The 26295-nt window shown below is 37.6% G+C and overlaps 2 protein-coding genes across 7 annotated transcripts in view; one reads left to right on the forward strand and one right to left on the reverse strand.

Moving 5' to 3' along the window:
* The window catches only part of arl13b (ADP-ribosylation factor-like 13b), a 107041-nt gene that overhangs the window by 56153 nt on the left and 24593 nt on the right, over window positions 1–26295 (forward strand). For all 6 annotated transcript variants that reach the window (XM_072585067.1, XM_072585072.1, XM_072585069.1 and 3 more), the window contains exons 5-6: window positions 21348–21453; window positions 23553–23755. In XM_072585067.1, the coding sequence (XP_072441168.1) occupies window positions 21348–21453; window positions 23553–23755 (309 nt within the window). The remainder of the gene's footprint in view (window positions 1–21347; window positions 21454–23552; window positions 23756–26295) is intronic.
* Window positions 153–14311, reverse strand: stx19 (syntaxin 19). Its single transcript, XM_072585073.1, has 2 exons — window positions 14119–14311; window positions 153–3402 (listed from the first exon to the last, which is right to left on the reverse strand). The coding sequence occupies exon 2, from the start codon at window positions 3300–3302 to the stop codon at window positions 2421–2423; it is 882 nt and encodes a 293-aa protein (XP_072441174.1). The 5' UTR covers window positions 3303–3402; window positions 14119–14311; the 3' UTR covers window positions 153–2420.

Genomic DNA, 26295 nt, shown 5'->3' on the forward strand with positions numbered 1-26295 from the left:
ACCATACTGCAATTGGGTATCTGGGGAGGAATTGAAAATTTTTTTGTATGTAGTTTAACAGACAATTTTCAAGTACTGATAGAATGATACAATTCTACTTGGTATCTTAAGACCTCCTCAGAGATTACAAAATAGCTGAAATGACAGTCCAATAAAATCTTCTTTCTTCTGACCTTTCTTTACTTCCCTTAGTATAGGATTGAATACTATTAAGATTAACAATGGCACGTGCTGTTAATGTGTAAAATGGCCAGCAAATTCATGGATTTAAGAAGAGTTGATGAGATCCAAATTTACAGAATTTGTTGATTGATTTGTTTGAGCATCCTGTTATTTTTAAGTAATTAATGGATTTGTACATCAGTTGCCCATTAGGCTTGCAACAGAAAGTTAGGAGTAGAAACTCTCAGCGTCAGTACTGTTTTTTTTAAACAAAATGATTATTATTAATACAATGCAAATTAACTTTCCTGGTCCAGAAACAATTAAAACCATTTTCATTTCAACGTGTAATCAGTTGTTGTCAGAATTTGAAAATTATTTGTTTTTGTCTCTTTTCCTCTCTCCTAATCTATTTTTCTGTATTGTTTCTTAATTCCTAAATCTTGCTGGTTAAGAAGATACACTGTTGTTTCAGCCTTTCACTGAAATGATGTTGTGTTGCTCTCATGATCAGTTCACACTTCTGGAAAATGATGACATAAATATTTTTTGAATTGCAAAGTACAAAAAGCAGTTGAACTTCCAGTCTGTGCCTCAAGTTATCAAAGTCTAGCAAGAATTGGTCCAGTATTTTTAGACACTTATTGATGGATATGTTGAAATGCTTGACAACAAGAAAGGCACAGTGCCAGAGACCCAGATTTGGTTCCGCCCTTCGGCAACTGTGTGTGGAGTTTACATGTTCTCGCTGTGTGTGCACTGGTTTCTTCCACGTGCTCAGGTTTTCTCCCACACTCCAAAAATCACTAGGGGGACATTTTTAAGGTTAGAGAGATTTTGAAAAGACATGAGAGACTATTTTCTTTACATAGTGGGTGGTTCCTGAGGAAGTGGTTGATGTGGGTACAATTACAATGTTTAAACGACATTTGGATAAGATGAGGATCAGGCAGGTGGGACTAATCGAGTTTGGGATTATATTGAGCATGGACTAGTTGGACTGAGGGGTCTGCTTTTATGCTCTATGACTATATGACTCTGAACCTATGTGCAGATTAGGTGAAATGACTATGCTAAATAGTCCACAGTGTCCAGGGAGGTGCAGGCTTGGTGCATTAGCCATGGGAAATGCAGGTTACAAGGATAGGGTAGGGGTGAGAGTCTGGGTGAGATGCACTTTGTAGGCTCGGTGTGGATTCAATGGGCTGAATCCATGCTGTAGGGATTCTATGATTTGATGATTCTGCTCTAATTATTCAATATGAAACCGTATGCAGTGAGTAATATTTTCTTATACCATAATGTTTACATTAAAATTGAAGGACCAAAAAAGCCCTGCAAAACTGTATCTGTATTAAGTTATTCCCTACCTAACTTATTTGGAAGATAATTTCAGTCTGTCAACTATGTGATGTGTTTCCTGTGCATGATGCACATATTCACAATGCAATGAGTTCTGCATAAAGCAAATCTTAAAAGCTAAATCTTCATGTTCAAGTATTTCAGAGGTACCTGAATTAAGCAGTAGGACTTTTTTTTGGCAAATATATAAAACAATTAAAAGAAGTGTTTCAGGTTAGCCGTCATATTTTTAGGTCAGTTAAAATAACAGATTGAGATTTGTAGTTGCACTACAATTCCTGTTTAATCAATATCTTTGCTAATTGAGTTTATTTGTAAGCTAATGTTTGTTTCCTGGTAGGTAACAAGTAACTGCAGTATTATTTTTTCGCTTCTATAATTAGGAAAATAGACCCATTAGACCAATAGTTCCCAAACAGTGAGCTCCAAGGCAGTACTGGCAGCCCTGGAGTGGAGACCGTTTGGGACAGCCCTGAGAGTTGTTCCAAGACGCTTTGCTATCTCTTTGTCTGTGCTTACTAATATCCATGATTTGAATGGCCCTTCCTAAAAAAAACGTTCTTGGAAGTCCATCATTGCTTGCAAAATGGTTATGAAAAAATTCATTGCTCTGTAGTTACCCAGCTCTTCTTTAACTTCACCTCCCCCCCCTCCCCAAACTGACTTCAGGGTTACAGCAATTTTAAACATGAAAATTGGGTGGCAGTTTTGGCAAATGTTTGGGAAAGACTGCTTTAACTTAATTTATTTCTTAGAGTGACAGGTTTTGCAGTCCAGCCACAGTATTCCAAAACCTGATGTGTTTGTAAGTGAAACCTAATTTTTTAGTGATAAATATTTGGCAGTTATTGCTTAAAGTCACACTGTTCCCATACATAACATCTAATTATAAAATATTATGCACAACAAGGGAAACACCAACAGCACAACTTCCTGCATAGATTTTTCTTTGTTAATTTTACTGCTAGCTTGATATCATCCTTGCCTTTTTCTGTGTATTCTTTTGTGTTCAACACTGCCCTTTCAATATTGTTCAGGAAGTCCCCTTGCTCATGCACCAAAACCGAAATCTGCACAAAAAGATCTTGTAGCTCTTTGATTTGATTTTCAAGGTTGATTAATTCCTTGTGGCGAGTCTCAATTTCAGACAGATGACCTTTAGTAATTTTGACGTTACTGAGGAAGTTCTCATTGAAAACATACCATTTGTCATGCTCCACCATGTTGTTTAGCTCCTCTTCTGATACTTCCTTTCCAACAACTTCAAGCTGGCGCTGAATGAATTTCTTGCAATTTTCTTGCTTTGTATTTAGAACAGTATTGAAGTCTGACATGCCTGTTTGATATTGCTTCAACAGCATTAAATATTGTGTCCTCTTCATTCTTGAGATGATTGCATCTTCTCCAGCCTCAGCCTCTGATTGCTGTGCATCCTTTGATAATGTATCTAAATGTTTGTGAATGGACTCAGCTTGGAGTTTGATTTCTTTAACGAGGTTGGAACTGTCCTTTTTAATAATGCTGAACCGACGTGTGGAAGCCATGGTGGTACTCTGTTGACTCAGTTTCTTTACATCATTATTTAGTTCATTGATTTCATCTTGAATTTTCTGTGCACCCAATAAGAAATTCTCCATGACTGGCTCTTTTTCAAAAATAATGGCCTGTTGTTTAAAGTAAATACTGTCTTCGGTTTGCTTGCTTTCTTCGCCTTCATTGCCTGTCTTAAGTTCAGCCTCTTTTGCCCGTTGTCTAAGTTCTTGAAGTCGATCCTTCATATTGCTAGCTATGGTCTGCTATAGTAAATTATCTTTCCATCAGCACAAGTGCTGTGTCCACAGATCCTTGAATTTTGTGTCCTTGCAGACATTTTTTCACCTGTGTAAGCAGGAAACATTTTAAGAATGTAAAATGCAAACAATTTTATTTTATTTTACAAATTACTGTAATTTCTGAATAAAAGCAATGGGTTTACATTATGTTTTGTACAGATACTTTTGGTTTGAACTTTAGTCAGTAGGTTTTGTTGGATGCTAGTAGAAGGATTTTTATTCTGCAGATGGCTGTGTTAGACTTCTATTGAAGAGTTACTTCCATAGCTTAAGACAAATCATCAATAATGATTAGGGATAAAAGACAGACAAAATGTCATACTAGTCTGGAGCAAGTTTCTTAAATGAGTTCATGTCCATCTAGTTTGTCATACAGCATCAGGTAACTTAGGTGAAGGAAACACGTTGAATGTTGGGCAGCTTAATAAGCATTATTTTCACCACAAAGGTACAGGTATTCTGTAGGTCCTTGGTTGGCCAGGACATTAAATCTTTAAATACCCATGCTTACTGTTGGACAAAAAGTAGTAATGGCAAGAAACTTGAAAGTGTTTCTAAATGGATTTCAGCCTGCAGAGTTCGTAATTTGGGTAATAGATTGATTTCCAAGGCTAATTAACCTGCACAAACATGGACCTTATTACCACATGTGCAATCACATACGTAGCTATCACGGCATAAGTTGAGCTTTTCTCTTGAATTGGGGTACAGGTTGTTTTGCTATAGCGCAACAGTTGCATTCCTCTGCAGCCTTGCACATTAGAAATAATGCTATGGGAAATTGCTGGAGAAAATCATGCTGTGGAAGATCACTATAGAAAATCACTATGCCTACTCAGTAGAAAGGTTGCGTTATCCAAACAACATCCCCAATTTGTCAAAAGCATTAAAACCAATTCGTGTTAACGAAATACGCAATATACCAGAACAACCTGTATTGCTGTGTTTTGTATAGTTTCTCCAAAAAAGTGATGTAACCACACAGATTATAATTAGGAAGATTGTCTTTTGCTGGATGTAATAGTCATAGTCATACTTTTCACAATATGGAGGCTTACACAATTACTTAAAGTCTTGATAAGTCATCAACTGACTGTGGTGGGATGTGTAATATTTTACAGGGAAACCTGTCAAATGCAGATCAAAGATCAAGATGGACAGTCTGTAACTTTCCAGTCTGGCTTAGCTTTGTCTTTAGGACATTTGGTATGCTATTATTTTACCCAATTTGACATAAACATATATATAATTAACAGTGCAGATTGCACCACTTGAAAGATGAGCTACATCTATGCTCTGAAATGGCAAGTTAGTCCATCTATTCAGATACTGAGCCAACTCGTGGGGAATACAATAGCATTGATCTCCATAATGTGGATAAAAGAACTTTTGCTGCCTCCAGTAACTTATAACAAAATCAAGCCAAGTGTCACTTTCATTATATTTGAAACAGTTAGAAGAATAGTCCCTTTGGGTCTGTGAGGGGAACCACAGCTGATTTATGTCCCATGCTCTTTATATAACTCAAATAATGAATATTTTGTGATAGAAGTTACGTTGAAGTTGTAAGTATGAAGTTCTTGTGCATATTTTTTGCATCAGAAAGTGAGTTTTTTTTAATCCATCTGAAACATTTTGCACTTTCTTCTGCACCATAGTTTCAGCAAATGTGTAGCTCTACAATGTGTATATTTTTAAAATGTATTTATTAGAGAAGTTAGAGCACAAGGTGATGTGCCTTTCAAAAGGAAATTTATAAAGTATGATATATAAATGTTGGTGAAAGATGACAGTTAAGGTCAGTAAAGCTAAATATTATTTATAAAGTGAAAATGTTTTTTTTCATTAGAGCATTGAATACAAAAGTGAAGTTATGTAATTGGTTGATATTGGTTAGGTCACAGATGGAGGATTGTGTATAGTTCAAAGTCAGGAATCAGTGTTAAAATGCATTAAAGGTGAGAGACATTAGTTATATGTGCTTTCAAGTAGCTGGCGGTATTTCAGTAATCACTTTTAAAACTAAGGTAGAGACTTCTTTGAAAAATAAAGGAATTAAGGGATATGGTGAAAATGCGGGTAAGTGGAGCTGAGTCCATGAAAAGATTAGCCATGATCTTATTGAGTGGCTTATCAGGCTAGATGGGCCCGACGACCTACGCCTACTCCGAGTTCTTATGTTCTTATCATCTGTCTCATGTAACCTGTTACCTCACCTCCTTTCTCTTTCTCATAGAATTGGTCCTGGTATTAATTGCTACACTCTGATCTCTTTGGTACAGGTGTCAATGTAGCAAATTTAAACTATATAGCAGGTAGTCATGTCCATAATTTGTGCTGCTGCAATAAAATAGTAACAGTCTGTAAATAATACTCAGTGCCATGTGAAACACAGGCATAGTTTTAAACTACAGTAAACAATTTATTGAAAGTATGCCAGCAGCAAGATTTCTCTCTCTGTAAAGGAATGCTCTCGACCCTTGGTAAAACAGTTTGAATATGGGCTAGAAGTTGGTCTTTATGTGTGTATTCATTCTTCTAGCTTTAAATGTAAAACCTGTTTTGCTATACCAAGGAGGAAACATGGTTTTAGTTTCATATTTAAAGTTTTTTTTTAATGTGAGCTTTTTTACATGTTTTAAAACTTTTTTTTAACATTATGTTTTTAATGATCTTTGAAAACCCTTGAAGTGAAGAGATGTGGATTAGTAGTTTGCTGCGGGTAAAATAAAACTGTTCTTACCTAGCAACAGGGATTCAGGGACACATAGAGACACAGAAAAATCCAGAAGGAAATCAGTGATTCAGTCTGTATATTTAGTCCAGAGATTAGAGATAGGAATTTTAAACTCTGTAAGAAATCTAGCAAGACCACTGGGAACTAAGTTTACAGAGCTCATGTTTCCTTTGAAGTTTATGTAGCAGGGGGTTAGTTTGCAATTTATTTGAGATGTCACAGGAAACAGTACCAACTGAAGTAAAAGAAATCCAATGAATGTGCAGAAATTCACCAGAAGGAAACTGGCTGCATCTGTGCAAACATGAACAAGATACCTTTAGTGTGGACATAGTTGTAAACCTTTGTTTGGGTTTGGAGTTTGTAAGAAAATTGCTCGGATAAAAGGAATAGAATGATGTGAATCATTTTCTCATGTTTTTAATGATTCCTGTCCAACGCTTTCATCTAGTGTCATACAGTTTGCATCTTTTTTCAATTCTTTGTGTTGAAAGTACATAGGCAGACTCTTATGTATGTATTTTAAAACCCAAAGGTGAAGTTAATCATACCAAGTTTTAACCTGGAATCTGACTTGTCCATTGAGTACATTAGCTGGGATCGAATTAGCACAAATTGCTTGATTTGCCCTGTATTATCTTGTGGTATTTGTTTTTTCATGGGAAAAAAGCTAATGTCCTAACTATCAGAAGTTTGGGTAAATTCCACAAACGATACTTGCTTTCAAATGTTCATGTGCTTTTCTAAAGAACGTTACACAGTTGTGTACGTTAGTTTGAAATATATTATTTAAATGAAGTGAAACTTAGGAAAATAAATAACCAATGCAGGTCATAGGAGTGGGTAATAAAGGCTGAATTACATTGTCCATGTACCATGGATTGATTTTAAAAAAAGATTGAGTTCAACATCCTACTATGTATTTATTTTATATTTTGAAAGCAGCTTTTGTTTTTAATTTGTCTTCTGTAGAGTTTGTGTATCCTTTCGATCTGTTGACTTTGCTGAATTTTGGCCACTTTTCTAATGAACTCAGCTGATTGTGTCTCTTGAAGTTTAATCCATGAGGCATTTTTTAAAAAAAATGATCTTTTAAGTTGGTGATTTATACTTGTGGCTGATACTATGACTAATGCTTCAAAACTGTGTACGTTGTAGAGTTTGTCATAGTCCATGAGAGACGTACATAATAATGATGTCATATCAAGATACTATGTCATAAATGTGGGAAAATCACAACAAACATTTGGGATTATGTAACATTAGTTTGGAAAGCTCCTTATTCCTCAGCCAACCTTGCAATAACTGGTAAGTTTGCAGACAGTAATAGTTGGAAAAGGGCCAATACAGATTTTCTGCAAGAGACCTCGACTCAATACCCAAGACTGACTTGCTGGGGAAAGAAGACAAAAGACTCATTGCTAATTAGCTTATTGCTAATCTTCCTTATGAAACAAGAAATAGGTACTGTTTAAGAAGTTTTAAGTATAGCAGAATCTGAATAACATATGTCCATCACAGTCATTAGTATGCCAGCTTGTTTTCAAATAAAAGCTGGTGGCAACAAACATTCTGTTCCCTGTTCATCAATGGACCTAATCTGTCTAATTACAATTCCATGTTTTCAATTTGCCAATTATAAATCATAGCAATTACAGAAACATGGCTCAGGGATGGGCAGGACTGGCAGCTTAATGTTCCAGGATACAAATGCTACAGGAAGGATAGAAAGGGAGGCAAGTGAGGAGGGGAGGTGGCATTTTTGATAAGGGATAGCATTACACCTGTGCTGAGGGAGGATATTCCCGTAAATACATCCAGGGAAGTTATTTGGGTGAAACTGAGAAATAAGAACGGGATGATTATCTTATTGGGGTTGTATTATAGACCTCCTAATAGTCAGAGGGAAATTGAAAAACAAACTTGTAGAGATCTCAGCTATCTGTAAGAATAATAGGGTGGTTATGGTAGGGGATTTTAACTTTCCAAACATAGATTGGGACTTCCATAGTGTTCAGGGTTTAGATGGAGAGGAGTTTAAGTGTGAAAGAAAATTTTCTGATTCAGTATGTGGATGTTCCTAATAGAGAATGTGCAAAACTTGACCTACTCTTGGGAAATAGGAAAGGTGACTGAGGTGTCAGTGGGGGAGCACTTTGGGCCAGTGACTATAATTCTATTAGATTTAAAATAATGATGGAAAAGGAGAGACCAAATCTAAAAGTTGAAGTTGTCAATTTTGACGATATTAGGCAAGAACTTTCAAAAGCTGTTTGGGAGCAGCTGGAAAAATGGGAAGCCTTCAGAAATGAGATAACAAGAATCCAGAGGAAGTATATTCCTGTTAGGGTGAAAGGAAAGGCTTGTAAGTATAGGGAATGCTGGATGACTAAAGGAATTGAGGGTTTGGTTAAGAAAAAGAAGGAAGCATATGTAAGGTATAGACAGGATGGATCGAGTGAATCCTTAGAGTATAAAGGAAGTAGAAGCATACTTAAGAGGGAAATCAGGAAGGCAAAAAGGGGATACGAGATAGGTTTGGAAAATAGAATTAAGGAGAATCCAAAGAGTTTTTACAAATATATTAAGGGCAAAAGGGGAACTAGGGAGAGAATAGGGCCCCTCAAAGATTAGCAAGGTGGCCTTTGTGTGGAGCCGCAGAAAATGGAGGAGATACTAAATAAGTATTTTGCATCAGTATTTACTGTGGAAAAGGATATGGAAGATATAGACTGCAGGGAAATAGATGGTGACATCTTGCAGAATGACCATATGACAGAGGAGGAAGTGCTGGATATCTTAAAATGGGTAAAGGTGGATAAATCCCCAAGACCTGATCAGGTGTACCCTAGAACTCTGTGGGAAGCTAGAGAAGCGATTGCTGGGCCTCTTGCTGAGATATTTGTATCATCGATAGTCACAGGTGAGGTGCCGGAAGACTGGAGGTTGGCTAACGTGGTGCCACTGTTTAAGAAGGGTGGTAAGGACAAGCCAGAGAACTAGAGACCAGTGAGCCTGACCTCAGTGGTGGGCAAGTTGTTGGAGAGAATCCTGAGGGATAGGATGTACATGTATTTGGAAAGGCAAGGACTGATTAGGGATAGTCAACATGACTTTGTGCGTGGGAAATCATGTCTCACAAACTTGATTGAGTTTTTTGAGGAAGTAACAAAGAGAATTCATGAGGGCAGAGGGTTAGATGTGATCTATATGGACTTGAGTAAGGCGTTCAACAAGGTTCCCCATGGGAGACTCATTAGCAAGGTTAGATCTCACGGAATACAGGGAGAACTAGCCATTTGAGTATAGAACTGGCTCAAAGGTAGAAGACAGAGTGTGGTGGTGGAAGGTTGTTTTTCAGACTGGAGGCTTGTGCCACAAGGATCCAAAAAAAATCCAATCCCCCTCTTGAACCTGCCTCTACCACATTTCCCAGCAGCGCATTCGAAACCCTAAGAACTCGCTGTTTTAATTTTTTTTCTCACGTCACCCTTGCAAAATTAGAATTTTTCATATTGACAATAAAGAAAAGAATTACAGACATAATGAGAAAAGGTTTTGTTATATTTGCAGATTTGTAGCAAGTTCTCTGAGGGCTGGTAAAGCTATGAACTGCTTAGCATTGTCAAGGACGTCACTGAGGAAAGCTATGTGACTGTCCAAATAGCCCAAGGGGAATCAGCAGAAAGTGCATAATTCACCATGTGAACACATTGAATATGTTTCCTGTTTTTCTTTCAGGTCCTACTCATTCTCTCTGAAAGCCAGAATTAAGCTTGTCTTCACCATAGACTTCAAATGTATTCACATGCTAACAATTTGTTGTATTTAATAAAACAAGCTCCCACATCACTGTTTATTCTTTTCACAATTACTTTAAACTTGGTGTCCCTTGGTTAGGGTAGAAAAATAAATTGTGAAGAGAATATAAGGAGGCTACAAAGGACTACAGATAACTTCATTGAATGCAAACAGATCTACCAAATGGAGTATGATGTAATTGCCTATTTAGACAGGAAGAATAAAAAAAAAGAAGCATTTTCGCTCAATGGCAAGAGATGCGAGTGACCCACAGGCAACATTCCCACTAAGTTGCACAGTGACTGGCATTGGCATGCTGATCAGGGTACTGACTTCCAGTTCTGAATGGCGATGCTGTGCACAGGTCTCAGACCCATGCACCAACAGGAAAATTAGATGGAACACTGACCACAAGTCAAGAAATTTCTAGACTCCTATCCGTAAGAGTTTGGAAAAGTAAGAGATGAAATGTGTCAGGTCCAAGAAGGGGTTTGACAGTGTGGATGTGGGCTAGGAATCACTGCTTAAAAATGAGATATTTTTTCACAGATTAATTTACAGATGAGAATTTTTTGCTCTGAGAGTTGAGAATCTTTACCTCAAATGTGTTGGAAACTGCGACATTGAATATTTTTGATGCAGAGGTAGATTGATTTATAGTAAGTATGAGGGCTAAAGGTTATTGGGGTAAGTGGGAAAGTGCATTGAAGTTTAGGATCGGATCAACAATCATCTTATTAAATGACGGAGCTGGATTATGGAGTCAAATGACCTAATCCTGCTCCTGACTCTTCCAGGCATCCACGTACATAAATCACAAAAGGCTAGGATGCAAAAAGTAAACAAGAAAACCAGCAGAATTTTATTATTTATTGTAAGGGGAATTGAATACAAAAGTAGTGTGGTTATGCTTCAGTTATATACACTGCTCTGGTGAGAACGCAGGCAATGTTTCCACTAAGTTGCACAGTGATTGGCATTGGCATGCTGATCGGGGTACTGACTTCCAGTTCTGAATGGCGGTGCTGTGCACAAGTCTCAGACCCATGCACCAACCAAGAAAATTAGACGGAACACTGACCACAAATCATAAAAATCTGTACTTTATTGCTGTCCTTATTTAAGTAAAGATGTAAATGTGATAGAAGCAGTTCAGAGAAGACTACTACCTGGAATGGTGTAGATTGTTTTATGAGGAAAGGTTTGACAGGCTAGACTTGTATCTAAAAACCAAAAGAACTGTTGATGCTATGTATCAGAGACAGAATAGAAATTGCTGGAAAAGTGCCTGGCAGCATCTGTTGAGAGAAATCACTGATAACATTTCACGTCCCGTGACCCTCAGAAAACTTGACCTGAAACGTCAACTCTAATTTCTTGCCACAGATGCTGCCAGGCCTTTTCCAGCAATTTCTAGACTCATGTCCACAAGAGTTTGGAAAAGTAAGAGATGAAATGTGTCTGTTCCAGAAGGGGGTTGACGGTGTGGATGTGGGCTAGGGATCACTGCTTAAATATGAGATATTTTTTCACAGATGAGAATTTTTGCTCTGAGAGTTGAGAATCTTTGGAACGCTTTACCTCAAATGTGCTGGAAACTGAGACATTGAATATTTTTAATGCAGAGGTAGATTGATTTATAGTAAGTATGAGGGAAAAAGGTTATTAGGGATAAGTAGGAAAGTGCATTGAAGTTTAGATTCTGATCAACAATTATCTTATAAAATGATGAGCTGGATTATGGAGTCAAATGACCTAATCCTGCTCTTAACTCTTATGTTCATAAGGATCTTTGTCACACTATTAAAAAGCTGTGCCACAATCAACATATATTACGTTTCACAGAATATAGATTGACAAAGTCTGAAAGTTTTTCAAAGAACACCAGTACATTTAATAGGCAAGATTTCTCTCTTTCAAGTTCATGCTGACATTTTTTTACAGAAATGTTCATCACCCTCTTTCAGATTCCTTCTAATCTTTACCCATAACAGATGTTAGACTCTGCCACATTTTTTTCTGGGCTGTCACTGTGCTTTTTAAAGATTAAAGATAAACACCAGCTCCTGATTGTTATACTTGCTGCTTTCCAATCTTTGAGGGTTTTCATTTCTAATTCCTTAAACGTAATGTCAAGATGATTACTGATTTGTGTTGGGTGAAGTTCCTTGTATAAAGTTCGTTGACCTCTGCTGCCTTGTGCCCATTATCTTTCCTTAAATTGTCAGTGATCAGCTTATCAGAAATTTCTTCTAATTAGTTTCTGTGTTCTCCTTCTCAAATCAGCCATTAACCTGTATGTTTGGAGACTGTTCTAGTTTTTTCTAAAAAAAAAGAGTAATTTATCTTGCACACAGTGAAACCAAAGTTACTGGAAAAGCTCAAATGGTCTGGTAGGATCTGTGAAGAGAAATCAGAGTTAATGTTTCTGAGGAAAGGTCACCGGACCTGAAATGTTAACTTTGATTTCTCATCACAGATGCTGCCAGATCAGCTGAGCTTTTCCAGCAACTTCTGTTTTTATTTCTAATTTACAGCATCTGCAGTTCTTTCAGTTTTTAATTTATCTTGCACACTTGCTATCCTTGTTTGTGCTGTTTGCTATCCCAACTTCATTTTAAATTTGGTTTTCCTAATGAGCCTCTTAACCACGTTGCCTAGTTTTTATATCTTTCTCAATCAAATTGTGCTGTCCATAGAATTATACAAAAGGACCAACCTTTTTTCCCCTTATTCCCCCAATGATATGTTTCATTTGCTATCCACTGTATTTCCAAACACAAATCAATTTTAACCTTTCTTTTCTCTGCAACAGTTTCCTGAGCTGCCCCTCGTAAAACTGAATTCTGAAATGGAACTTATTCTCTTTTCTACCACAAATCTAAAGTTAAACTCCTCATGATAACTGCTACTAAGATGTTATCTTACTGTCACCTGCTTTACCATCTCCTAATGGTTATAACAATTGCACTGAAACAGAATCTTTTACTTTAGGTAAACATTTCATGGCATTTCACTGGAGCATAATCCGATAAAACTTGACACAGCCACAGGAAGGAATCTAAAAGAGATGGTGACGTAGTTGTCATGTCATTGTGCTCGTAATCCTGCTCTGGAAACCGAGGTTCCAGTTATACCACATTGAAATTTGAATTCAAATAATAAAAATTTGGAATTAAAACTAGTCTTGTGGTGACTGCAAAAATATTAGTTGTTGTTAAAACCCATCATATTCATTAACATCCTTTCAAGGAGGAAATCTACTGTTTTTGCTTGTTCTCACCTACATGTGATTCCAAACCTGTAGTTTTATATACCCACTACAAAGCATAAGAAAAGGAATAAAGCCAGACCTTCTGTCATTGACTTATTTATACCTGTTTATAATATATTCATATCATATTTGGAGTTTAGTTGTCAAAATTGTCACAAAATATGGATGTGAATTAGTGTTTGTGAGGGGCTTAAGAAACTATCTCTTCCAGAGCAGAGACCTAATCCAGCATGTCAGAAAGCAGGGTCCCCCTGGACTGTAATGGAAAATTGTTTTTACTGTGGTGGTTTGCGACACATTGGGTAAACATTGAAAAACATCAGCTTGTTTTTGGTTCAGCATAATCAGTGAAATATAGTTTTAGTATGACCTAATCTCTTGTTGGTTCCAGAACATGATGTTTTAAAAAAGTATTCCAAAAAACATTCTATGAACTCCTCAGCTCGGCTACCTTTGCACACTAAAGGATCAGGCTCGAGAGGCTGAATTGCCTATTCCTGCTTCTAGTTCAAATTTGATTTTTTTCAGTCTATAAGGAGATTAACATTCCCCATGATTGTCACCTTTCTTTTCTGACAAGCTCTCAATTGTTTAATACTTGATCCTGCCATGTCATTACTATTATGGAGCTTATACAATGCTTTCACAAGTGATTTCTTGACTGTTATCGTTTTTTTATCTCTACTCAAACCACTCTTGTGTACTGGTTTCTTGATCCTAAATCAGAATCTCTATTATACTACTGTGTGTGATCCCCAGTTCTGCACTAAACCTCTGTCCTGCTTCATTTCCTTAGTTTTGGAATAGGGTAAAGTATTTAAATATATGACAATAAATTTATGATCTTTTATGATTTGTAAACTTACATAACAAAATTAATGTTAACCACATATTACTTGGCACATGCAACTTAAAACATTCTTAAAACATCTATAATCAGTGTACAGTACCTTATGCAATCAAACTAGAATTAATGGCGTTTGTTCAGAATCTCAGCTGGAATTGTGGCTCCCTGGATATAAAGTGAGGAATCTATGCATTGTAGCTTCCATGGTGTGCTTGAAGTCTCTAACAGCAAGCTGCATTTTAAGACCACAATGGCTTTCCTTTAATAGTTGTGCATGTTGTAAACATTAGTGGGGAAGCAACTTCCGACTGCATTAAGTGTTGTGAGTTCTCAGACTTTGAAACCTGGCAATCCTCCAAAGAAGATGTTACCGGACTGTTTGGATGTTTAAATGACGTCAAGAACAAGAAAATTTCTTCATGTCATTTCCTGCTCTGGGAATCTGGTTCTGTCTGTGGGGAGCGTTTCAGAGGAGTACAGTTCTTTGTCAGCTGTCCAATAGCTTAAAGCAGAAAGAATTCCAAAACCCTCAGCAGTATGAAGTATTAAATAATATAGTTCAGAAAGAAGAAACACCCTGACCAATAACTTTATATAATTTTAATATATCTAGACCCCTAATAATATTATGCCATATTTTGTATTTCAAGCTAAAATATTAAATACTATTTTGGGACGGCACAGCCTGATAAGCAAGACTTTTCCCAAAGGAACAGTAGTTTCACTGATGTAATTTACAAATGTATGGTTGACAAGGCATCACAGTAATTTGCACTATAGTCATAATTTACTGCATTGAAAATAGTTTACCAAAAAGTTATTTTCTAAGGTCCATTTGGTGCTTATAAATCTGGCCTCTATTTAGCACAAATTGTGTATTTCGTTTGCATTGAAATTTTGTGCAAACAGTTGTTTTACAGCATTGTGCATATAGCCTCCTATTTTCTGTGAATTATGGTCAGTTATTTAAAAGCATATGGATTGCAGTAACTATTTAACATCTAAGGGCAAGAAGGACAATTATTTACTTTATAAATAAAATGAACAAACATCATTGTTTCATATTCCCCTTTTAATTGTATTGGCTAACATTAAACCATTGAATGCTAAAGAAGTAACCAGTAAACTTGACTAAGAGAGTGAACGTTGTAATGCAAGAGAAATAACTGCATTCGATGGGTCATCTCAAGTTGCTAAAGCACCTTGGTTTGGTTGTGTCAGTACATGTGGTGATCAATTTTCTTCAACAAAATATTATTTTTAACAAAATAGGAGAAAAAGTAGTACAAAGAAAATTAATTAATATTTGTTTTTATCATAGTGGGTTGAAATTCTGAACCAGAATAGAAAATCTTATAAATATACTTCAAGCTTGGATATGCAATTACAAATCTACAACTTGATCAATTTGCTAACTGGATAAAATTAATTTTTCAATGAATATTATTATGGAAAAGGAGTTTTTCTGAAATGCAGTTTTCTTCATACCATGACAATTAAGCTTTTAAGTTTATTTTCAAAGAGTTTCTACTTGCTCTCCTTTTCCACATCTGCAGCCTTTTTTCAGCAAGGGAGTTATGAAGGATAACCTGCATGAAATCGTTTTTTTTCGTAAGAAAATGACATTGAGGGGACATGGCTTGTAGGCTGCTCTTGGGAAGATAGTGGTGAACCTCCTTTGTGAACCAGTGCAAATATTACAGATGGTATACTCTCAGTGCTATTAGGGATGAAGTTCCAGGATTTTGAGTAAGTGACATTGAAGGATCGGCAATCCATTTCCAAGTCAGGATGCCCAGTGGCTCGGAAAGAAATGTGCAGGTGGTGGTGTTTGCATATACCTGCAATCCTTGTCTTTCTCAATTGTAGTGGCTGTTGTCTGGAAGGTGTTGCCTTCGTGAATTTCAGTTGTGCATTTCATAGACCAGGTACACACTGCTGCTGCTTGACATCAATGGAGGATATCATTGTGGATGTGTTGCTAAACAGGCGAGCTGCTTTGTCTTGGATGATATCAAGCCTCTTAAGTGTTGTTGAATTTACACTCATCTAGGCAAGAGCAAAGTATTCTATCACACTCCTGACTTGTGTCTTGTGGATGATGGACAGGCTTTGGGATGTCATGAGACAAGTTAGTTTTTGCAAGATTTCTAACATTTGAACCTGTCCTTATAGTTCATTTCTGGTCAACTTTGCCAGAACAGAAATGTTTTGATATTCGTTCATACACTGTGAACATTGCTGATTAGGTGAACATTTATTGCCCATCCCCAACTGTCCTTGTGAACGGAACAATGAGCTGTCGTCTTGAACTGCTGTAATTTATATGTGTAGATGCCCGTACCAAGAAATGTCTGAGAGGAAGTTCTGCAATTTTGATGCAGCCAAATTAAAGGCACACAATATAATTCTAAGACAAGATTGTGTGTGTAGCTTGGAGCGGATTTGTAGGAACTTGTAGGCAGCTGCTGTTCTCTTTCTAGGTGGTCGAGATTGCAGGTTTGGAAGGTGCTGTCGAAAGAGCCTTCCTGAATTGTTGCAGTCTGACTTTTAGATAGTGTGCACTACTGCCAAAATATGCTGTGGTAGAGAGAGAGAATGTTTAAAGGGCTGATCAAAGGGGCTGCTTTCTCTTATTGTTTTGAGTTTCTTTAGCTGAAAGAGCTGCACTCATACAGGTGGAAAGTATTCCATTATCATCTTGACTTCTGCCTGAGGTGATTAATTTGGCATTTGTTTTATTTGTATGGAGCATACTTTTGCCATCAGAGTTTTTAGGATACTTTTCATTTATGCAGTAGCCATGCAAGATTTTCGTTTGGGCAACTTACCAGCCTTTTGGACTCAACATTGGCTTCTGTCACAGATATTAAGTACTCCCATGTGTCTTTGTTTTGAATAGCAAATGCTGGTAAATAAACTTGCGGTTGCCATTTAGTAGCAGTGAAAGTAACATATCATCTCTGCTGGAGCAGGCTGTGGAACAGCATGACATCCTTTATAGGCATGAGAGGTGTAACCAACAGTGGAAAATACACTCTAATAAATAGAATTCACCACAATTCACCACTGAACTGATGTGTGATACATCAGGATGGTTTATCCTCTATCCTCCAGACCTATCTCTTTATTTCTTGTCCCAGTTTTATCCCCTTTTGCGTACACCATCGTCCTTATAGTACATTGTCTCTCCTGTTATCCTTCATAACACACAGCTTCCCTTTTGTTATTTTCTCTCCATGTTTGTCTTTCACTTTTTTTGTACTTTCTTAAAAGTTATTGCATGTCTAACCTTTTCCATGTATGATGAATGTTCATTGCAATGCTAACTCTCATTTTCTTTCTTGAATGCTGAAAGATGTTTTGATATGTCCAGTGATTCTGTATGTGTATCAGCAAATTACTTTTAATCATCTTGAAATGTTCTTGATCTTAGTTTATTTTAAAGTAATAATGTTTTTTAATCTTCTTAACAAACTTATACATCTCTATAAAATCCATGTCTCAGATATTTAAATTTCAAGATAAAATGGTCAAGTCAGTTTGTTCAGTGTGTCCAGGAAGCTTTTCTAACTCAGTATGTAGATTGTCCGACCAGAGGGGAGGCCATATTGGATTTGGTATTTGGTAATGAACCGGGACAAGTGATGGGCTTGTTAGTGGGTGAGCATTTTAGTGATGGTGACCACAATTCTGTGACTTTCACCTTGGTTATGGAGAGAGATAGGTGCATGCAACAGGGCAGGTTTTACAACTGGGGGAAAGGTAAATACGATGTTGCAAGACAGGATCTGAGGAGCATAAATTGGGAGCATAGGCTGTCAGGGAAGGATGTCGTTGAAATATGGAACTTTTTTAAGGAACAGATACGACGTGTCCTTGATATGTATGTACCTGTCAGGCAGGAAAGAGATGGTCGTGTGAGGGAACTCTGGTTGATGAGGGAGGTTGAATGTCTTGTAAGGAAAAGGAAGGAGGCTTACATAAGGTTGAGGAAACAAGGTTCAGACAGAGCATTGGAGGGATACAGGATAGCCAGGAGGGAGCTGAAGAAAGGGATTAGGAGAGCTAAGAGAAGGCGTGAAAAATCTTTGGCGGGTAGGATCAAGGATAACCCCAAGGCCTTTTATGCTTTTGTGAGAAACATGAAAATGACGAGAACGAGGGTAGGTCCGATCAAGGACAGTAATGGGAGACTGTGTATTGAGTCGGAAGAGATAGGGGAGGTCCTGAATGAGTACTTTTCTTCAGTATTTACAAATGAGAGGGACCGTATTGTTGAAGAGGAGAGTATGAAATGGACTGGTAAGCTAGAGGAGATGCTTGTTAAGAAGGAAGATGTGTTGGACATTTTGAAAAAAAACTTGAGGATAGACAAGTTCCCCCGGGCCTGATGGGATATATCCTAGGATTATGTGGGAAGCAAGAGAGGAAATTGCAGAACCGTTGGCAATGATCTTTTCGTCTTCACTGTCAATGGGGGTGGTGCCAGGGGACTAGAGAGTGGCGAATGTTGTGCCCCTGTTCAAAAAAGGGAATAGGGATAACCCCGGGAATTACAGGCCAGTTAGTCTTACTTCGGTGGTAGGCAAAGTAATGGAAAGGGTACTGAGGGATAGGATTTATGAGTATCTGGAAAGACACTGCTTGATTAGGGACAGCAAGCACGGATTTGTAAGGGGTAGGTCTTGCCTTACAAGTCTTATTGAATTCTTTGAGGAAGTGACCAATCATGTGGATAAGGGTAGAGCAGTGGATGTAGTGTACATGGATTTTAGTAAGGCATTTGATAAGGTTCCCCATGGTAGGCTTATGCGGAAAGTCAGGAGGCATGGGATAGTGGGAAGTTTGGCCAGTTGGATAGAGAACTGGCTAACCTGTCGAAGTCAGAATGGTGGTAGATGGTAAATATTCAGCCTAAAGCCCAGTTACAAGTGGAGTTCTGCAGGGATCAATTCTGAGTCCTCTGCTGTTTGTAATTTTTATTAATGACTTGGAAGAGGGAGTCGAAGGGTGGGTCAGTAAATTTGCAGACGATACGAAGATCGGTGGAGTTGTGGATAGTAAGGAGGGCTGTTGTCGGCTGCAAAGGGACTTCGATATGATGCAGAGCTGGGCTGAGGAGTGGCAGATGGAGTTCAACCCTGTCAAGTGTGAGGTTGTCCATTTTGGAAGGACAAATAAGAATGCGGAATACAGGGTTAACGGTAGGGTTCTTAGTAAGGTGGAGGAGCAGAGGGATCTTGGGGTCTATGTTCATAGATCTTTGAAAGTTGCCACTCAGGTAGATAGAGCTTGTAAGAAGGCCTATGATGTATTAGCATACATTAGCAGAGGGATTGAATTCAAAAGTCGTGAGGTGATGTTGCAGCTGTATAGGACCTTGGTAAGGCCACATTTGGAGTACTGTGTGCAGTTCTGGTCGCCTCATTTTAGGAAAGATGTGGAAGCTTTGGAGAGGGTGCAGAGGGGATTTACCAGGATGTTGCCTGGAATGGAGAATAGGTCGTACGAGGATAGGTTGAGAATGCTAGGCCTTTTCTCATTGGAACGGTGGAGGGTGAGGGGTGACTTGATAGAGGTTTATAAATGATCAGGGGAATAGATAGAGTAGACAGTCAGAGACTTTCCCCGGGTACAACAGAGTGTTACAAGGGGACATAAATTTAAGGTGAAGGGTGGAAGGTATAGGGGGGATGTCAGGGGTAGGTTCTTTACCCAGAGAGTGGTGGGGGCATGGAATGTGTTGCCTGTGGGAGTGGCAGAGTCAGAATCTTTGGTGACCTTTAAGCGGCAATTGGATAGGTACATGGATAAGTGCTTAAGCTAGAACAAATGTTCGGCACAATATCGTGGGCCAAAGGGCCTGTTCTGTGCTGTATTGTTCTATGTTCTATGTTCTAATCCAATCTTCTTGACAAACAGTATATGATCCATTAACCTTGTGTAACTTCATTGCGCTGCCTCTTGTTTCTTGGAAATTAGAACTGCAGAATATTCGACAAATAGCTGACAAGATCATTATATGCTCTTAACAATCCATTCTATCTCTGTATGATCATGCCAAACTTCATTTTCAAGCTTTTTCATTGCTTCTTCTGATGTGCAATTCTAGTGTTTCTAGTCAGTCGCAACAAAATTATATTTATATATAGTGGCATCTTTTAATATAACAGTTATCCTAAGCACACTCCCACCATTCAAGAGAAAATAAAGTACCTCAGGAAGGACTAAAAGTTAAAAAAAAAAGATTCTTAATAGTTTATGAAGGTCAAGAGAATCTTTGAGAAAGAATTCCAGAGTCTGATTCAGACAATTAAAGGTGAGGAGGAAGAAGTGTATAAATGGCCAGTGTCAAAGTGTTAAAGGAGAGCGAAGAAGAGGCGATTACAAAGAACAGTTCAAATCACTTTGGTTAACTATTCTAAAATAGGTGATGCAGTGAATTAGTTACACTTTCACCTTTTGATATTTGTCCAAAGTAATTGATGATATGGCAGTGTTCTGCTTGTTTATAAGATTGACAATTCAAGTGGTCTGATAATGTCTTCATTGATTTCAGCTCACAGCTTAAAACTGCCTATTCTTATCTGTTTAGCACATTAAACATACAGGGTCAATTGAATTGGAAATTGAAATGGTTCCTTAATGTAACTGAGAATACTTTATAACAGTGAATTTCAGATTTCATTGAAAGATTAACTTCTTTACATTATGCTGGAGAATTGCTAATGGTGAGCTTATGAATCAAAACAGAGTTAATTAAATAAATAATTGGTTCTTCACCTGTAGACAAAATAAATAAATTTGGTCCCATTACGTACTGCAATTTTACATCCATATAGCCATTTATTTCTGGTTCCTGGAGGTTTGTTATCTACATAGCTATATACTACTGTTGCATATTTTTCACAATTTAGATCACTTTTCTCCATTATGAATTCCACTGCTGAAATTCCCATTGGAAAAGCTCTATGTAAACCGGTTCCTGTCACACTGGTGTTGTAGCCTGGCATCAACAAGTAGAATTATGTTACTTTATCCTAATAAACTCGCTTGATGCTTTAAAACAAGTTTCTCATCCCCCATTTTTTCCACTAACTGGAATGTCTGATTTAAAAATAAAGCAAATAGATAAAAATTAACAACATATCGCAATAATTGTATTCATCCATTGAATTGTCCTTCAATGCTTTCATTAAAATTTTACTTTGAAATCTTTCAAAATTGATGAACTGGAAACTCTCAGCCTACGAGTACCAAATATGCAATTAACACAGTTACATTGTAGCATATCAATTAAACTGAAATATAATCAATTGTTCATTTCAGATTGGCAAATAAACAAGATTGTGATGGAGCATTAGCAGAGGCTGATATTATAGAGTACCTTTCATTGGAAAAGCTGGTCAATGAAAATAAATGTTTATGTCAAATTGTAAGTACTTGAATTTCACCTTCATATAATCAGTGTCTTTGCTGTGATTTTAAAAAAAGACTCCGTTTGTTTCATTTCTTTCCCATTCATAATTTCTGAATGAATCTTTTCTGTGCCCTGTCTATGGTTTTATCTTTATCTAAAATAATGTGTCCCATACTTGATAGAATATCTTTACTATGGTTTAGTAAATGGTTTGTATAGGCTTAACATTGCCTGTTTTGTATTTTACACCTTTATAAACTTGAGTCCCAGCTGTAGAAAATTGACCTCCCATTAAAACCCTTTAAGTATCACTGCTGCTTTACTTAGTCTTATTGGTTAGTGTCAATGTTGACTCCACATTCTTAGTACCAAAATACATTGTGCCAATACTTTTTTTTACTTTAAACTTCATGACCTGTTTTGAATAAAAGCTTTTATATTAATGTACCATGACCGCATTGTAAATTGCAAGCATTTCAATTTCCAGGCATGAATCTGCAGACAATTCTCAGAAGTAACCAATTTCTAAAACTGAAACTGTCATGCGGTTTTGAATTTGTTGATTTGATTGTTAGTTTCTAAATTAAGCAATCTTGTAAAATAAGCATGTAATTGTTCTTATCATTAATTCCCTTTCTAATGTAATGACACTGTTCACCAATGTAGCATTACCATGGCACATCTGTTTCACAATGAGCAATTTTTAAAATGCTTATTGAATTAGTTGTTTTGAAACAACATTTTAGTTATGTTATGCTTGTTTGCATGTTTTATTGTAATAATATTAAAGTTAATTGAGCTTTTAACCAGATCATTTAATTTTGAACCCATAATCCCAACTCTTAATGTAGTTTTGCTTTGATTTAACCATTAAATAGAGTCATAGAGATGTACAGCATAGAAACAGACCCTTCGGTCCAACTCATCCACGCCGACCAGATATCCCAACCCAATCTGGTCCCACCTGCCAGCACCCAGCCCATATACCTCCAAATCCTTTCTATTCATATACCCATCCAAATGCCTTTTAAATGTTGCAATTGTACTCGTCTCCACCACTTCGTCTGGCAACTCCTTCCATACGTGTATCGATCTCTGAGTGAAAAAGTTCCCCCTTAGGTCTCTTTGATATCTTTCCCCTCTCACCCTAAACCAATTCCCTCTAGTTCTGGACTCCCCCACCCCAGGGAAAGAACTTTGTCTATTTATCCTATCCATACCCCTCATGATTTTATAAACTTCTATAAGGCCACCCCTCAGCCTCTGACGCTCCAGGGAAAACAGCCCCAGTCTGTTCAGCCTCTCCCTATAGCTCAAATCCTCTAACCTTGGCAACATCCTTGTAAATCTTTTCTGAACCCTTTCAAGTTTCACAACATCTTTCCGATAGGAAGGAGACCAAAATTGCCCACGTATTCCAAAAGTGGCCTAACCAATGTCCTGTACAGCCGCAACATGATCCCCCAACTCCTGTAAGTACATCCTACCAAAACAATATTATGCTTTACAATTCTAGAATTCTGCTCAATGTTCCAGATTTTGGCATCTTTTCTATTTCTACCTTTTTCCTGGTATTCTCTATTCCTTCCATGGCTGAACTCTGACACTGCCCCAAAAGATTCGAATTCTAGTGATACCAATGCTCAGGATCGTACTCCATATCTGGAGGAGTTACAGCAGTCAAAGTTAACAGATCTCCCACAATTACTACCAACCTCTAAAAGTAGAGTTATTTCCTAACTCAACCCATTGCTACTGTTAAGCTCCTGCTTCTCAAGACTTTTATTAATGTTAACTAAAAATGAAATCATAGAATCAGAGAAACTCGAAGCATGGAAGATGAACATCCAGCTCATTGTGCCTGTGCTTTTTTTTAAGAAAAGTGAAATAACCTATAATAAGGGCTACTCCTATCTAATTTTAATGGTGATATTAACAGAGGCATGCAATTTCACCCACAAAATATCATGGGGACACAGTTTCTACAATTCCATTATAGCATGTACTAATTTCAACCAAATAAACATAAACCAGGGATTGACCCTGCACGCGTCTTTTCTTTAAAGTTTGGTAAACATTCCCTGTTAAACATAATGTTCAATTTATACCAATAGGAGCCATGTTCTGCAACTTTGGGGTATGGAAAAAAATTGGACAAAGCCATTAGGAAAGGCCTTGGTTGGCTTTTGAACACCATAGCAAAAGATTATGATAATCTACAAGAAAGGGTGCAAAAAGACACAATGGAACAGAAGGCACAAGAAGAGAAAGACAAACAAGATCGGGCAGAAAGAGTCCGTAGAATACGAGAGGAAAGGTAAAAGCACATTTAAAAGTTAGTTGTTCAATTCATTTAAATAATATTTGATTTTTAATATTATGACAGACCCTGACTTTTTTCAGGCAGTGCCTGCTAGTATAACTGCAGAGTCACACTTGCAGCCCATACAGCTGTAATGTCTGCCCCTAGTCCAAGCTATGGACTTGAACTCCAAGATCCTTCTGTACATCAATTCTGTTCAGTTCCTGCCATTAACTGTATACTTTTCCTTAACATTTGACCTCCCAAAGTGCAGCACCTCACAACTGGATTAAACTCCATCTTCCATGTCTCTGCCCATATCTGCAACTGATGTATATCCCGCTGTATCCTCTGACAACCTTCTACACTATCCACAACTCCACTAGTCTTTGTATCACCTGCAAACTTACTAACCCACTCATCTATATTTTCATCTAAGTTATTAAAAATGGATCACATATAGCAGAGGGCCCAATATGGATCCCTGTGGAACACCACTAATCACAGGCCTCCAACCAGAAAAAATACACTTCTACCACTACTCTCTGCCTTTATGGGCAAGCCAATTCCGAATTCACACAGCCAAGTTACTATGGATCACATACATTTTAATCTTCCTGATGAGCCTACTATGAGGGACCCTGTCAAAAACCTTAATAAATCCATGTAGACAACATTCACTGCTGCACCTGCATCGATCACGTTTGTCACCTCCTCAAAAAATTCAGTCAAGTTAGTAAGACATGTCCTGCCCTGTATAAAGCCATGCTGATTGTCCCTAATTAGGCCATCCTTTTCCAAAGTTACAATGGAATTGCTGAGTGGGGTGGCAATCAGATCCATGAGCACGGTAACATATAGCCAGCTGAATGGACTTCAGAGTGCCGATTGGAAGGGCAACAGGAGTAGCAAGTGGAGCAGGGTTTGGAGCTGGGCAGCAACTGGACTGTCAAATGAATGTGTGGCATGACCTTTGCAGAGGTGTTGACCATCGATGGGACCACGCATGCTCATGAAGTAGGAACTGCCTTCTGATTCCATGAATAATCAATGATGTCAACAGCACTGGCTTCTTCCCCCAGTGCGGTGGCAGGAGACCTTTTTCAATCCTTCAGAAAGATTTTAATTAATTCATATTGTAGACAGTTCTCCAGTTGTTTTCATATAATGAAATGGTATACTTTAATAATAGGAAGAGATTAAAATAAAACAATGAACTTGGGATGCTGGAAATCTGAAACACAAACAGAAATTGCTGGAGAAAGACAGCAGATAACATCTGTGGTGAGAAAGAGTTAAAATTTGGAGCCTCATGACCTGGTTCTATAGAAGGATCGTGGTCATGCCAACTCTGCTTTCTCTCCTGCTGAGTTACTTCAGTAATTTCAATTAAAGCAGTGACCTTGTCTCAAAAAGCATAATGTTAAAAATAAGGATAACATAATTTTTGAATGATTAGAATTATTGTAAAAGTGGTTCAGAAGATTTAAGTGAGAGGGGCTATAATGTTCTTCCTTGTTTGTATAGCAGGATATATGTTATTTTTAAATGCATTTCAACTCAGTGGTAACAATTTTTTCTGAGGCGATTGTGAATTCAAGTACCACTCCTGTGATATGAACACATTATCTTGGCTCACATGCAAGTGCTATATTGATGTATTTAGACATCTTTACATGCGCCTTCAATTTACCTTATTAGTCTTGGCATTGAGCTACTTATCAAGAGCTCATCTGCATACATTAAGTCTCATCTGCTCTCCAGATTAATATTTTTGCATATTCAGTGGAAAAGGAAGGATATGTGAGTCCCTCTTCAAATTTGTACTGGACATAATTCCATATCATAATACTTCCATGTTCAGAAAGCTGACTGTAGTAAAAAGCGAGGTAACTGTGTTTGTAAAGCAGAAGTCTACAAATCCAAAGAATGAGTATTCATATTCCTTCATGAAGTCCTGATGAAGGGCTTTTGCCTGAAATGTCGATTTTTCTGCTCCTCAGATGCTGGCTGACCTGCTGTGCTTTTCTAGCACCATACTCTTGACTCTAACCTCCAGTATCTGCAGTACCCACTTTCACCTCATGTTCCACGATGACAGGTTGAGAATTCAATAGCTTATATCATTAATTCAAAAAAGTGATCATGAAGTTCTTTTTTTATTATTGAGGGTGTTGCTTGCGCTACCTATTGCCTATCTGGCAGTTAAGATCCATTGCTGTGGATCTAGAGTCGTTTGTAGGCCAGACCAGGGATGAGGATGGTAGTTTCCTTCCGTAAAGGATACTAGTGAATCAGATGAATATTTCATGACAACCTACAGTGGATTTATGGACATCATTGAACTCTTGGTTCCAGACTTTTATGGAGTTCAGATTCCACCATCTCCTGTGGCAGGACTTGAACCCGGATCCCCGGAACATTACTTGGCGCTGAACCAACAATCCAGTGACAATACCACTAGACCATTGCCTCCTGTTAGAATATCATAAGTACTCAATTGGTTCCTTGTTGTTCTTTTGACAAGGAAATCTACAGTCCTTGAGTTTGTATGT

This window comes from Chiloscyllium punctatum, chromosome 15 (assembly GCF_047496795.1).
Source record: "Chiloscyllium punctatum isolate Juve2018m chromosome 15, sChiPun1.3, whole genome shotgun sequence".
Taxonomy (NCBI): domain Eukaryota; kingdom Metazoa; phylum Chordata; class Chondrichthyes; order Orectolobiformes; family Hemiscylliidae; genus Chiloscyllium; species Chiloscyllium punctatum.

Coding starts and splice junctions, on each gene's coding strand:
- stx19 (XM_072585073.1), bottom strand. CDS start 3,302: ATGAAGGATCGACTTCAAGAACTTAGACAACGGGCAAAAGAGGCTGAA.